The 12,091-nt window shown below is 41.9% G+C and overlaps 2 protein-coding genes across 2 annotated transcripts; both read right to left on the reverse strand.

The window, feature by feature from the left end:
* Positions 1 to 443: 443 nt before the first annotated feature.
* txnipb (thioredoxin interacting protein b) lies at positions 444 to 3,187 on the reverse strand. The gene is made up of 6 exons (XM_027000055.2): positions 2,723 to 3,187; positions 2,468 to 2,543; positions 2,220 to 2,367; positions 1,719 to 2,078; positions 1,275 to 1,574; positions 444 to 1,171 (listed from the first exon to the last, which is right to left on the reverse strand). The coding sequence occupies exons 1-6, from the start codon at positions 2,976 to 2,978 to the stop codon at positions 1,124 to 1,126; spliced, it is 1,188 nt and encodes a 395-aa protein (XP_026855856.2). The 5' UTR covers positions 2,979 to 3,187; the 3' UTR covers positions 444 to 1,123.
* A 2,010-nt stretch (positions 3,188 to 5,197) lies between these two features.
* hjv (hemojuvelin BMP co-receptor) lies at positions 5,198 to 10,778 on the reverse strand. The gene is made up of 5 exons (XM_026999983.2): positions 10,562 to 10,778; positions 8,054 to 8,158; positions 7,578 to 7,753; positions 6,816 to 7,321; positions 5,198 to 6,418 (listed from the first exon to the last, which is right to left on the reverse strand). The coding sequence occupies exons 3-5, from the start codon at positions 7,672 to 7,674 to the stop codon at positions 5,825 to 5,827; spliced, it is 1,197 nt and encodes a 398-aa protein (XP_026855784.2). The 5' UTR covers positions 7,675 to 7,753; positions 8,054 to 8,158; positions 10,562 to 10,778; the 3' UTR covers positions 5,198 to 5,824.
* Between the last annotated feature and the right edge of the window lie 1,313 nt (positions 10,779 to 12,091).

The following is a 12,091-nucleotide window of genomic DNA, read 5'->3' on the forward strand; positions in this document are numbered from 1 at the left end:
GCTCTTGAATAATTTCCAGCACAGCTGATACAGTAATTAAAACCACTCTTGATATACAACAGATGCCCATTTAATAATACTGGGTACCAAGGGCTTGGTGTCATAAGTTCTCTTTATATCCTGTTGCTGACCTTTCCCCTACCCCGCAGTAGATCTGTGCCATTCAGTCTAACCCAAGCCTATTTACATATTCTTATGGCAGGCAAAGGTTTCCCCTTAATAAGAAAAGCATGTTCTTATTAAGATGTATATAAAAGTGTACCACAATTCATAGACCTTTGTTAAACAAACAGGTCAGTGTGTGTCTGTTTCTCTTCTGCCCTTATCACACACAGCTCCAACCAGACTATTCCCAGCCCAAGAATGAAGAAGGAAGACACATGGCCAAATTCTGCTGTCTCTCAAAACCATTTTAGCATGTGAGAAATTATGCAGTGTAAAAGTCAAAGTTTTCATTGTAGTTTTATTTATAACTTGCCCTTAAAGTGGTATTTAAAAAAGCATTAGATGTAAAATTTTTAAATTCTGTCAAAATACTTAACACAGCTAAATTACAGATATTCCGTGCTCAAGCATTATTGAGCAACCTTGTAGATACATCACTAATTAAAGTTATAGTTATGTAACATTTCTCATAGTAAAAGAAAAACAAACCACTCTGATACAAAGTTATATGAAATAAAAAACACATCACTGTCCTCTGACTCTAACTGGACAAATATAAATTAAAATGCATATATTGACTGATGTTATTAACGTTGCTCATAATCAACTTTATTACACTCCCATCTGGAATGAAAATAAAAGCAGCCTTGAGATTACACCAATATGGCAAAGCGTAACTTCAATCTGAAAAACTCTCAGATCTCAAATACCAAGGATACCCCAGAAAAAAAGCAGACTGTATAGTCTAACGATGTTCATAAGGAGACCGATTCTCCTATAACTTAACACATGCTTTGTTTTAACACCATTACATAATCAGTCTAAAACTAGCAACAACTTTTGTTAACACAGGTAGCTCTCTGACTATCTTCCATCTTCATCTTCTTAACAGAGTGCTGATGATGTTTTGCCGTTGGATTTAGGTCTCAGCATCTTCTCCTGAAGTTCTCGCAACTGTTCATGCAAACTGAAGGGAAACACCCCTGCCAGTGCACTCCTCCTCCACCTGGAACACAAAAGGGATACGTTGTAAGCCTTCACCTGGGTGTACGTATATAACAACTTCGCAAACACCTGGGCCAAGTTGGCAAATGAAGAAATCTGTGCACCTCTGCATAGGAAGGAGGGGGCGTCCGATGGTCATCTCCGGTATGCATGTAGATGGGGCAGTCATCTTCGTCGTAGTCGTCCAGCAGTGGAGTGAGGGGGCTGTCGAGGTGGCCATGTGGAGGGATCTCACTGTAGCTTGGGGGGGCGGAGGGCATAGAGGGAAGGCTGCTGGAAGCTGCACTCCCCCCCTGGCTGCACATGCTGCTGGAGCGGCTGGTGAAGCCCGTGAAAGGGATTGTCCCTATGACCAAGGGCAGCTCCAGGGTCAGCTTCTCGCTGCCGGGAATATGCACATACACCTGAGGGCCAAAAAGAAAAGATGGCGCACACTGTGAGGTTGTGTCACCAGAGATGTACAGGTTTAAAGACACATGTTATCAATCAAGGCCCAACTGTATGCGCGCTTGTAATTATGGTGCGAGTAGAGTTTGCGCTGTGCTTACCATCAGAGTGTAGTCCATGTGGATGATATTGCAGCCCAGGATGGTGGGTCTCAGTTTGGGCACACGGATGCTCTTGCCCTGCCACATGTCACACATGCCGGAGATGATGGGGTCGCCCCTTACAGCTGAGATCTTCTCGCGGAGTACTTTGGTGCGGCTATTGGCCAGGTAAGTGTGAGTGGCTATGATGGCAGCTTTGGGGATGATGATGCGGGAGCAACTGTTCTCGAACTTGGCATCAATGCAGATGTACTCGCCCTGACAGTAGCCCTTACGATCGATCCTGACAGCGATGGACACGCTGCCATCAGGAATGAACATGCAGGTGAGATTCTTTTCCTTTGCACCTGTGGCTGGAGACTGAGGAGGGAATGTTCAGGTTTATCCAGATTAGGATCACTCTTTCCCATTTTTTTTCATTTGTCTTTTGAAAAATAGTACTTACCACTGTCAAATGTATAAACATGAGCTAAGCATTATAGTATATCTGTGCTATCTCACCGTAAGGGCAGGAGTATTGACATCAACTGGTTCCTCCACTTCAAAGTACTTTTTGCACTCCACATCTGGTTGGGGGGACCTCTCCATTATGGCTCTGACATAATACTGAACAGCCCCAAATTTGCCTTTATATGAGGATACCAGCTGCCTGTGAAAAAAAAAAAGTAGATTACATAACTTACCGATATAAAAGTGGAACAAGCAACAGAAATCCTTTGATTATACCAACAGTACCTAAAGATGCTTACCCTGGCTGGGGAAGCTCAAACCCAAACATGTACTCATATCTATTTCCAGGTCTCAGTATAACAGAGCCATCTAAGTCTGAAAAGCATGGCACATGAACAATTCAACCATGTATGCAACACTGCATCTTTGCTGCAGTAAATCCACAAGACACTTTATTACTGCAGAATGAATGGATAACGAACCATTATCAGTTTTAAAAGCGCTAATATACTAAACAAATCCATAAAATGGTGGAGCCGTGATAACTTTCTTACCTGTGGGCTGTTGGTCAAGGTGAAGAACATCTTGATATTTCAGGTAGTCTATTTCTTCCCGACAGCGCTGCTTGCCTTTACTGTATTCCACTTTGGCGCAGCCGATTCCAAACAGTTTCATCGCCGTTACTTTGGTCAACTCGGATACCTCAACGATCACTTTCCCAGAAACCTTATCTCCACTGGAGTAAAACGCTTTGCTTGGATCACGAAATTGAATCTCGAATGTCTTTGGTTTCTTAGTTAGCACAACCATTTTCGCAGTTAAAGGACTACTATAATTAAAAACTTAATGTATATTATTTGCACCGTTATCTGACCGCTTAAATCAAGTTTCTACGCTGAGCAATAACTTGTGAAACACTTAAGCTCGCTTTGTTAATTTGTCAGTGTTAGTCCTTTGGATCTATGGTAAACACTGAATGAGTTGCCACAGTTTGACGATATATTTATCAACCACTGCAGCCTACTTAGAATATGATGCTACCTGCGTGGTAGACCTACTTGTGGGCGACGCGTGCAAGTTGTGAATGCCTTCTTTATCAACGTTTTCATTGGTCAAGTGAGTTGTTTTTGTTTCCACTAACCAATGAGTGCCCAACGAAGACGCGTGGACACCGCGTGGACACCGCGTGGATATGTGGCATCTTGAGAAGGGTGTGTGTGGAGGAATGGTAGTTACAGTGCACGTAGGTGGGGCATGTAACGGCGACCCCTACATGGGCACCCGATCAAATAGCCCACTATTTGTTCTCTTGTACATATTGTACATATTGTACACGTGCTACACAGAAAATACTTTCCCATACGCGATGTTGTTTACGAATCAACATTAAATTTGCCTGACCATATAAAGTTTAATTCCACGAAGTAATTAAATGACAGAAAACGATCCGATTGCACTGCATTACAGCCCAATTTCAAGAGCCCACTCAACGCACACCAAAAAAAGTGGAATGTCACATTTCCCCTTTGCTTTTTTAGAATATAGATTTAAAACGTAGCCTAATCACGTTTAATCATTGCGAATAAAAACACGAATAATCAAACAGCTGGATATTCTGTCATTCTTAAACCATATCACCTTATTAAATGTCTCAACTGGAACTTTAAATCATTTGCTACCTTTTGTATTGTATATTTTACGTTATAAAGATTCCATTGGTCTACGCCATAGCCCTGGGCTAGTTTAACGTCTAGACAAGTGGCCCAGAGGCGATGACTTTGGATTGCTGTGAAGTTACTGTCGTGTCCGTTAATGCAGGAAAGAAGAGACAGCAACCAGTGCGTTACCCTGTGACCTTTTATCAATGCAGAGCTCTGGAGATGTCACTTCACAACGCAGTGCGAGTGGGATCTAAAGCATAACTTTGCAACAGACAAACTTATAGGTTTTCTCGCCTTGCACCACTTCTGCTTTTGTGTTTTTCCATCTCAGCTGTCACCTGTTTGACCGTCTCGTACATATGTTTTCTTGCGTAATCACACATAGGCATGTCTAGGGCATTTCCTTTTATGTCTGGTTTCATGTCTGGACATACAGTAATTATTTTATTAATTCAAGCATTATTCCTATTTCATTCTGCGCATTATTCTCTATTAGTGTAAGCTTAGCATTCATTTAATTTATGAAACCCCACATTACCGATTTTGAGGTCAGGGCTATAATTAAGAAGACCTTCGTAATGCGCTCCTGTCTAACACACCCAGCCAAAAGACACTTACACATAACGTTCCACATAGACCCCAGACCAAGCCCCGAGTTTCTCCACAGATATTCTTTTAAATAATCTTTATCTTGAAGCTGGAAAAAAGTGGAGTTAAAGATTTCAATGTCACCTTTTGTGTTCATATGGGTCATGGAAACTCTTCAGCAAAGTTACTGCGGCTGACTAGTGGTTGTGTCAACAGAGAAACGAATATGGGCATTGGGTGAAGGCCAGCATTGTCTTGTGTATGCAGATGATTGAACAAATTCATCTCACGCTGTCCGGTAGTCATACTGCCACCTACTGAGTGATACTTCAACCTCCTCTCAAATGGCTTTACTTCAGATGAACTTTAGCCCACATCCATCTAAGACATTATACCCTTATTCAAACAGGGAAGGTGCTGTTGGTGTAATTTAAGTGATTTGTCTGGCAGATTACTATGGAAATTTTCTCCCTTTAAATGATATCATTAAATAATATAACTTATGTCAAGACAATGTGCAAAATTCCGTCCATAAGCAAGAAACCACATTTTTTGTGCCATGAATATAACATATGGATGGTATAGGAGATATATAGTATGATCTCTGACAATAAGTGTACTGATATCGTATGTGCATAGAGGATTATAATACACAGGCGAACTTTATAAATGCAAAGCAACCGACTAACATTTAAAGACGACAGGAGGGTTCCCAAACTTACCTGCTCAAGGATCCTACCCACTTCTCTCTAAAAGGGCAATGCAAATTGAAATATGAAGTCAGTGTGTCTACTTTTTACTGGTCTATTTGCATGTATATGTGATCACATAAAAAAAATTTGACAATTCTATAGACAGAGTAGTTGATTTTTTAAACACTGTTTTTTAAAAAACTGAGTCACATTGATGTTTTTACGATAAGATGTAAACAATTCACAAGTTTTGATGCTTTTAACATGAAATGAAAAAAGATCATATCAAGATTTAAACATTTTTATCAGTGGAGTAATTTACACGGAAATATATAATACTGAACTCATTCTCTACAAGACAGTTCCAGACCATCTTTTCAAGGATATTTTGAGTATGTTAACTTTTCCAATGAAAATTCTTTCAGGCATATTATTCATAATGCTGTCTTTCAATATTTGTATCCCATGTACAGTATTTACCCTTCAACTTAACCCATGTACAGTATTTACCTTTCAACGTATGCATAAAAATATATATTAATGCAATTTCTTAGCTGATATTTTTAGTTTACATATCACCATGTTTCTTTGACATGTACGGAGGCAAAACAAAGTTTAAAAAGATTAATTTTGACAGTATGTAGTGAATGAGGCATTCATGATGATTTTCTACTCTTAGGAAATAGCTGCCATTTGAGTGATATCAGTCACACATTCAAAGTGCATGTGTCAGAGTGAGGAGAGTCACAGCCAATAGCGTGGCCTGCTGTGGTCGAATCCCGCCCACTGCGCCTGCCCGCAGGTGCACCTTCTCTGGGTCGGCGATCATGGCTCGAGCATCCTCCAAAGCGTGCAGAGCTGAGGTGCTGGAGTTTGCGTCGCCGGTGGCGAGCACATCGAAAAGGCAGGCCTGGTAGTAGACGTCTTGCGCTGGCAGCAGCGCCGAGCAGTGGGCATGCGTCTCGGGTGGCGCGCCCGGTCTCTGCAGCCGCTGGGAGGCGGGGCAGCCCCACACGCAGAGCTGCAGGTCTTGCTCGGGCACGTACGACTCTACGATGGCGCGCGGCGAGCGCACGGCCAGGCTGAGCGAGTGTCCGATCTGCCGCACCACCAGCGTGGTGCCGATGTGCGCCGCCCAGATCTCAGCGTGCTGCCCCGGCGCCTGGGAGCGCACAAGCAGGCTGTGCTGGCCCCGCCTCTCGCCGCTGCTCGTGGAACCGTCCACGAAAGCCGGCGGCACGTTGTTCAGCTCCGCCTGGTAGATTTGCTGCTCCGCGCATTCGCGCCAGTTCTTAAAGATAATGGTGATCTGCAGAGGACAGAGTTAAATCTGAGCCACATGGTCACTGCACATGAACACACGGGCTTCCACGGGGGGACGGGAAGTGTTATATGGCATCTGCAATCATTTGTGGTTCATTGTTTTTAATTTAGCCACCAGCACAGTAAAATGATACAGTAAAAATAATATTAACATTAATAATATTCAGTACCTATACAGGCATACAACAGTCACACTGGAAAGATATGCGGTCCTAAATTCGAATTTTAGTTGTATGTCTGATGCAAGGGTAACAGACCAACATTCCAAAATCTATTAATTCTGAGGCTTTGAGGCCTACTCTATAAAATTAGCTCTATCTGAACCTTTTACATCAAACCCCTAAGCTGTGTAGAGTAGGAACAAGTAATTTCTCGTTTCAAACCTTGGTAAGTGCAGTGGCGTAAGCGCCCCCTCTAGTGGGCGAGCTGGTCGCTTGTATGTAGAGGTACTGGTTGTCTACAAGAGGCCAGGCTCCGGCCACAGCGCATGTCTGGAACTCATCACTGAATGTACGGACGTGAGGGTCCCCGAACACACCACAGTGCAGGTAGTCCGGGGTGCGGCCCTCCCGCTGCACGTAGCCCCTCTCGTAGAAGCAGGCGTCCCCGGAGAGCGGTGCTTGGGGTGGGGGTCGGGGCTGGGCCGTGGGGCCTGTTTTAGGGCAACGGTGCTGGATGAGCAAATCCTCAATGCCCTGCACAGCAGAGTGGTAGGCCAGGTCACCGCGGCAGGCGCGGGCCGTGCGACGGGTGCAGAGGGCGTAGGAGCGCAACGCGCTGCAGTATCCTGCATTTCCCGACTCTTTCCCGCCACTACTGCTGCCGCCCAGGTCCAAAGTTGCCGCCACAAACTCGGAGTTACACCTCAGGATCCGACACTGGGACGACGCTGCAGAACGTGGGTATCATGAAGTTATGACGGCCCAAAGTAGGTACTCCAGTGAAAGATAGATTTGAATGCCGGTGAATGTGCAAGAAAGATTTCTACACATGTAGCCATGGAGAGACTGCACAGTCAAAGGTCTGAGATGTTTCCCATTAGTATCATTTATGCCAGCCATCAAAGATCATATAATAATAATTACTTATAATCTTAGAAGCACAATCTTTACTTCTATAAAAGAAAGCGGATGAAAAGACTTTACCTTGTTGAGCTAAAAGGAGTGTCAGCAACAGTAAAATGAAAATGGAATATTTCCATGTGGTCCGTGTGTGTACAGTGCAGACAGCCAGTGCTCCCATTCCTATCCATACAGACACAGCTTCAGCAGGCTGCTGGAGCTCCTCACACAGTGACGGTGGTTCAGAGCACTGAGGTGCACTGCACGGAACAGCCACACGAGGGAGACAAGTTACATATAAAAAACGAAGACTGCTTAACCTAATTAACGAGTAAGAGTGAAAAGGTACAATTTAATTTCAGTATCAGTTTTTGAAATGTTTTATTTTCTCTCGTTTGTCCAAAAATACTTGATTGTAATTGCTTGATTGTAATTCTATGGTAACTAGCCACATTATGTTATGAAAACAGTTGTGAATTAGTATCATATCATCATGCCATGCCAGTTATGTCACAGGTGATGTGTTATTATACTTTGTACTGATTGTGAGACTTTCTTACCTTTAGTGTCAGACTGATGCTCTGGCGCAGAGAGACGCTTGGCCAAAGTAATCAGAGTTTCAAAACCCATGGAGCGGATGATGACATCATAGGCATGCTGTCAAGCTTTTGGGGTCAAGGGAGAACATAATAAACATTGACAGTAATTCATGTCCAGGGGCTGACTAGTCATATTGTAGTCAACTGTGAAGTGGCATTAACGTCACTATAGGAAGAAGCTCTAAAAATGTTCAAATTTATACATTTAATGTATATAGCGCTAGTCCAATATAACAATAGCTTCTACTGTATATACATTATACATTATATACTGCTGTTTACAACTGCAATCATCTGTGTTGTATCAACAGCAGTAATGCCACATGCTTTAATATCTTCAAAAAGAGCTGAATCTTGTTTAAGAGTGACACCGCTTCATGCTGCAGTTTGGACCTTTGCTACTCTTCGATTATTTGCAGAGTGGAGAGAGTAAACACTAAGAGAAAGCAAGCAAGCTCTAAAGCCTCTCTATGTATGCGTGATGAGATCAAAAACTGTTGTTTGGATTGTGTCAAACCAGAAGGTATACATATTAATTCTGCTGGAACAGAAGAAAGAAATGTTATAAATACTCAAAAAGAGATAAATAATTTGGTACATGTGCACCTCCACATTCACACAAACGTGGACATCCACTGAGTCTGACTGGTACTTTCCACAAGTTTTATGGTGAGATCAAATTAATTTTCCAGATATTTTCACAATCACTCACAAACATTTACAGTGGAAAATGTGCTGAAGGCTCTCCAATAATGCTGAGTGAGCCAGCTATGACGTTTATTCCAGTTGATGGGATTGCTGTACAGACAGGAGAAAGCGGAGCAGTTACAGGGCAGAAATAGAGGGCTCTAAATATACCGCAACACCATGGCAGCCTGCACCAGAAACCTCCCGCCCCTGTCCATTCTGAAATAGCTGGGGCTGAATCGCTGGGGCAGGAAGGCAGGTGTTGGAAATACAGCAGAGCTTCCAGCATTCTGCCCCACAAGGGCTATCTTCTTCCCTTAGCAATCTAATTTCATCTGGTGTCTCAGTGTGCAGGATAGCAGAGCTATTTCTGACATAATCAGCTGCAGAGGCTCAGTATACTGGTAAGGGCCCTGGATAACATATATTCTCCCATTCCTCCTAGCCAGACATCGCTGGACGAGTATGGGTGCACAGCAACTGGCCCATTCTGAAGCAGCTACAACAGTTGCTTGTAAACCTAATCTAAACTTAAACTTGACCTGATGCTGGTTCAGTACCATAATGACTAGATAATACCAGTCTCACGGCACAGAGACGAGACTGAAATATTGAGCTAGCAAAGTGAGCAAGAGAATCATACAGGGAAACACTTGGATTTTCCCCCCTCGGATTAGCAGCCTCTGATTTACAGGTGCATCTGAACACACACACTACTGTAAACTGACCCCTTCCGGAACTCTCCTTCATTTGAAGTATTTAACATTCCCCACCCCCAACCCAACTCACACACACACACACATACACACACACACACATACACACACACACATGTCTAAAAGTATGGCATAATTCATATTGTATCTCTTTGTCACAATTAATTGGTAGCCAACTAACATTAGTGGTAAGCGCATTGCTTAAAGTTGATAGGAACTGTATGGACCAGATGGATAGTAGGATTTGAAACTAAAGTTATTTTCAGTCTGCATAACTTGACATATCCAATAGCCTACCATCAAAGCAACACTATTTCTCTCATATTCATCGCAATAAATGGCATGTGAAGCAAATGTTGCTCAATTATCATGTGAAATAAGGTGCTCTGGAGCGTGAAATGAAATATGTAGGCCTATGTTAGGGAATTAACAGAAACCCCCAAACATCACTTCTCTATGCTTACGACAACCTCGTCATGCACCATTAGACTGTGTGGCAGTTCATAAATTTAGGGGTTCCCTCAAAATCATTTTTCCAAAATGGAGCCACTAGACTACATTCTCCAAAACAGAGAATGAACAGACTCCAGTTCAAACCAATTATCAATAATCAGATACTGCCATACTTTTACAGTGACTAAATAGTAAGAACTAGGTTTGTGATTTCTGAACCTAACCACTGTCTGCTCAATGAAATGATTTGTTCTTGCTGAGAAAAAAACACAAAGAACTAATCAATGAAAGGACCTCTGTCCAAAACGTTATGTTTCTCTAGAAACTGTGTACTTTAACTCTACATTTCTTACTATAGTACACTGCAGTTTCTCACCTTGAATCTTCTTCAGATATTTCAGATATGATTTTTTTAATATATATATATATAAATAAATAAATAAATAAAATAAAATATATATATATATATATATATATATATATATATATATATATATATATATATATATATATATATATATATATATATATATATATAAATAATCATAAAATAATCTTATAGGAGATAGATGTATGATAGATGTTGTATGATAACTGTTATTTTATAACTTACCTCTGTCAGCTGAGCATTCCGTTTAAACAGGCATCTGATCACTTCATATTGAATAGGAACGTTCATGAAAGGACGTCAAGACCAGTACTGATCATTCTGCTAATGCCAACTCTTCCCGTTATCCTCTTTACCTTCCCGCATGCCAAATGAGTGAGATTTTTGACAAGAGTTCCTCAACGGGCTGCGTAAATCACCCGCTGCGCACACCTGCCACTCGCGCAACAACTGCGCAGAAGAGCGAATACTCCTAAGCGCAGGAAGGCTATTTTAAAACAGACTCAGCAGCAACCCACGCATTCTCTATTTGGGACTCACTGCGCTTGAATTTTAAGGGGTGGTGTTTGTCAACAAACCTTTATCTTTAAAAACAATGATGGCGAATAATTTACTCTGAATAAATAAACAAGCAACTACTCGAGCAATTAAGAATGCATTGACATCTTTATTGCAATGTTTTGATCAATGTTTTGAATGTTTGGCTTCACATCTAGGACAATGACAATTATTTTTAAAAATGGCTAAAGGCTTTATCAACATTTTGTCTGTAAAACAGGTGTGTGTAGTTTTCTGCATATGAGAGAAGTGCCAGTTTGGTGTGAAATGTGTTAGTTTGGGTATATGTTTACTCACAAACAGGGATAAGGTCTCTGATATCGTGTTTTAAATGATTAGCTTTTGTTCACAAATAATTTAAATTTCAATTAAAACGACCATTGGTCAATTTGTAAATATTTGTAATAATTTGTAATATTTATTTTGATGGCACTTAAGATGAAACTCTTTAGACTGAGGCTACATGAAGGAAACGGTGCGTGGCAAAATAAGGCTTATTAAGATCCCCTGACTCAGCAGCTGTGATACATGCTTCTTACAACAGGTGGAAGTCTGGAGTCGTTGGGAGAAGGTGTATAAAGGAAAGCCAGACGAAATGTAGAGTATCGTAAAACTTCAGATTATTATTATTATTATTATTTTTTTTTTTTTTTGGGGGGGGGGGGGGGGGGGGTGTTAGTGGAAATGATCCTTACAAAAAGTTTAAAATAGTCTGTGTGACACAGGACCAGTAGGTCACCAACTGTTTTACAGTGGATTATCGTAGTCCATGATGCGTCCACTTCTGGCGCAGTCCATCCTGGCTGACTGGACCCACATTCACAGAGCAAACCTAAAGTTGTCCTTTTTTTTTTTTGTCTGCGGCTCAGTGTGTATGCTTCAGTGAGCATCGCACAGTAGCCTTTGTTGATTGCGGCGATGGAGGCGGGGCTCGGCGGTTAGGCGAAAGCATCGCGGGACGGGAGTCCTATTGTGCCCGTGGATTTTGGGAAAGGCGAGAACCACAAACGGGGTGCTGCAGACGTGCCAAAAGCGTAGAAATGGACTATGGCAGAGGTAGAGCGTTTGGCGCTGCGCATATTGATTTTAATACAATTTTACACACAAAAAAAACTCGAATCCTAGGTTGTGGTGGTCGACACTAGTTTCATGAACTGATTTCGATGGTGAGTGAGTTTTTTCTTTATGTTTAACAAG

The sequence above is a fragment of the Electrophorus electricus genome, chromosome 10, assembly GCF_013358815.1.
Source record: "Electrophorus electricus isolate fEleEle1 chromosome 10, fEleEle1.pri, whole genome shotgun sequence".
Lineage (NCBI taxonomy): Eukaryota > Metazoa > Chordata > Actinopteri > Gymnotiformes > Gymnotidae > Electrophorus > Electrophorus electricus.

Bases quoted from the DNA above. Each gene is read 5' to 3' on its own strand.
- txnipb (XM_027000055.2), bottom strand. From the start codon at position 2,978: ATGGTTGTGCTAACTAAGAAACCAAAGACATTCGAGATTCAATTTCGT. The intron at 2,544-2,722 runs GTAAGAAAGTTA...CATGCTTTTCAG, and splicing joins CCTTGACCAACAGCCCACAG to ACTTAGATGGCTCTGTTATA. The intron at 2,368-2,467 runs GTAAGCATCTTT...TTTTTTTCACAG, and splicing joins TTTGAGCTTCCCCAGCCAGG to GCAGCTGGTATCCTCATATA.
- hjv (XM_026999983.2), bottom strand. From the start codon at position 7,674: ATGGGAGCACTGGCTGTCTGCACTGTACACACACGGACCACATGGAAA. The intron at 7,322-7,577 runs GTAAAGTCTTTT...CACGTTCTGCAG, and splicing joins ACTCCTTTTAGCTCAACAAG to CGTCGTCCCAGTGTCGGATC. The intron at 6,419-6,815 runs GTTTGAAACGAG...TGTCCTCTGCAG, and splicing joins ACGCCACTGCACTTACCAAG to ATCACCATTATCTTTAAGAA.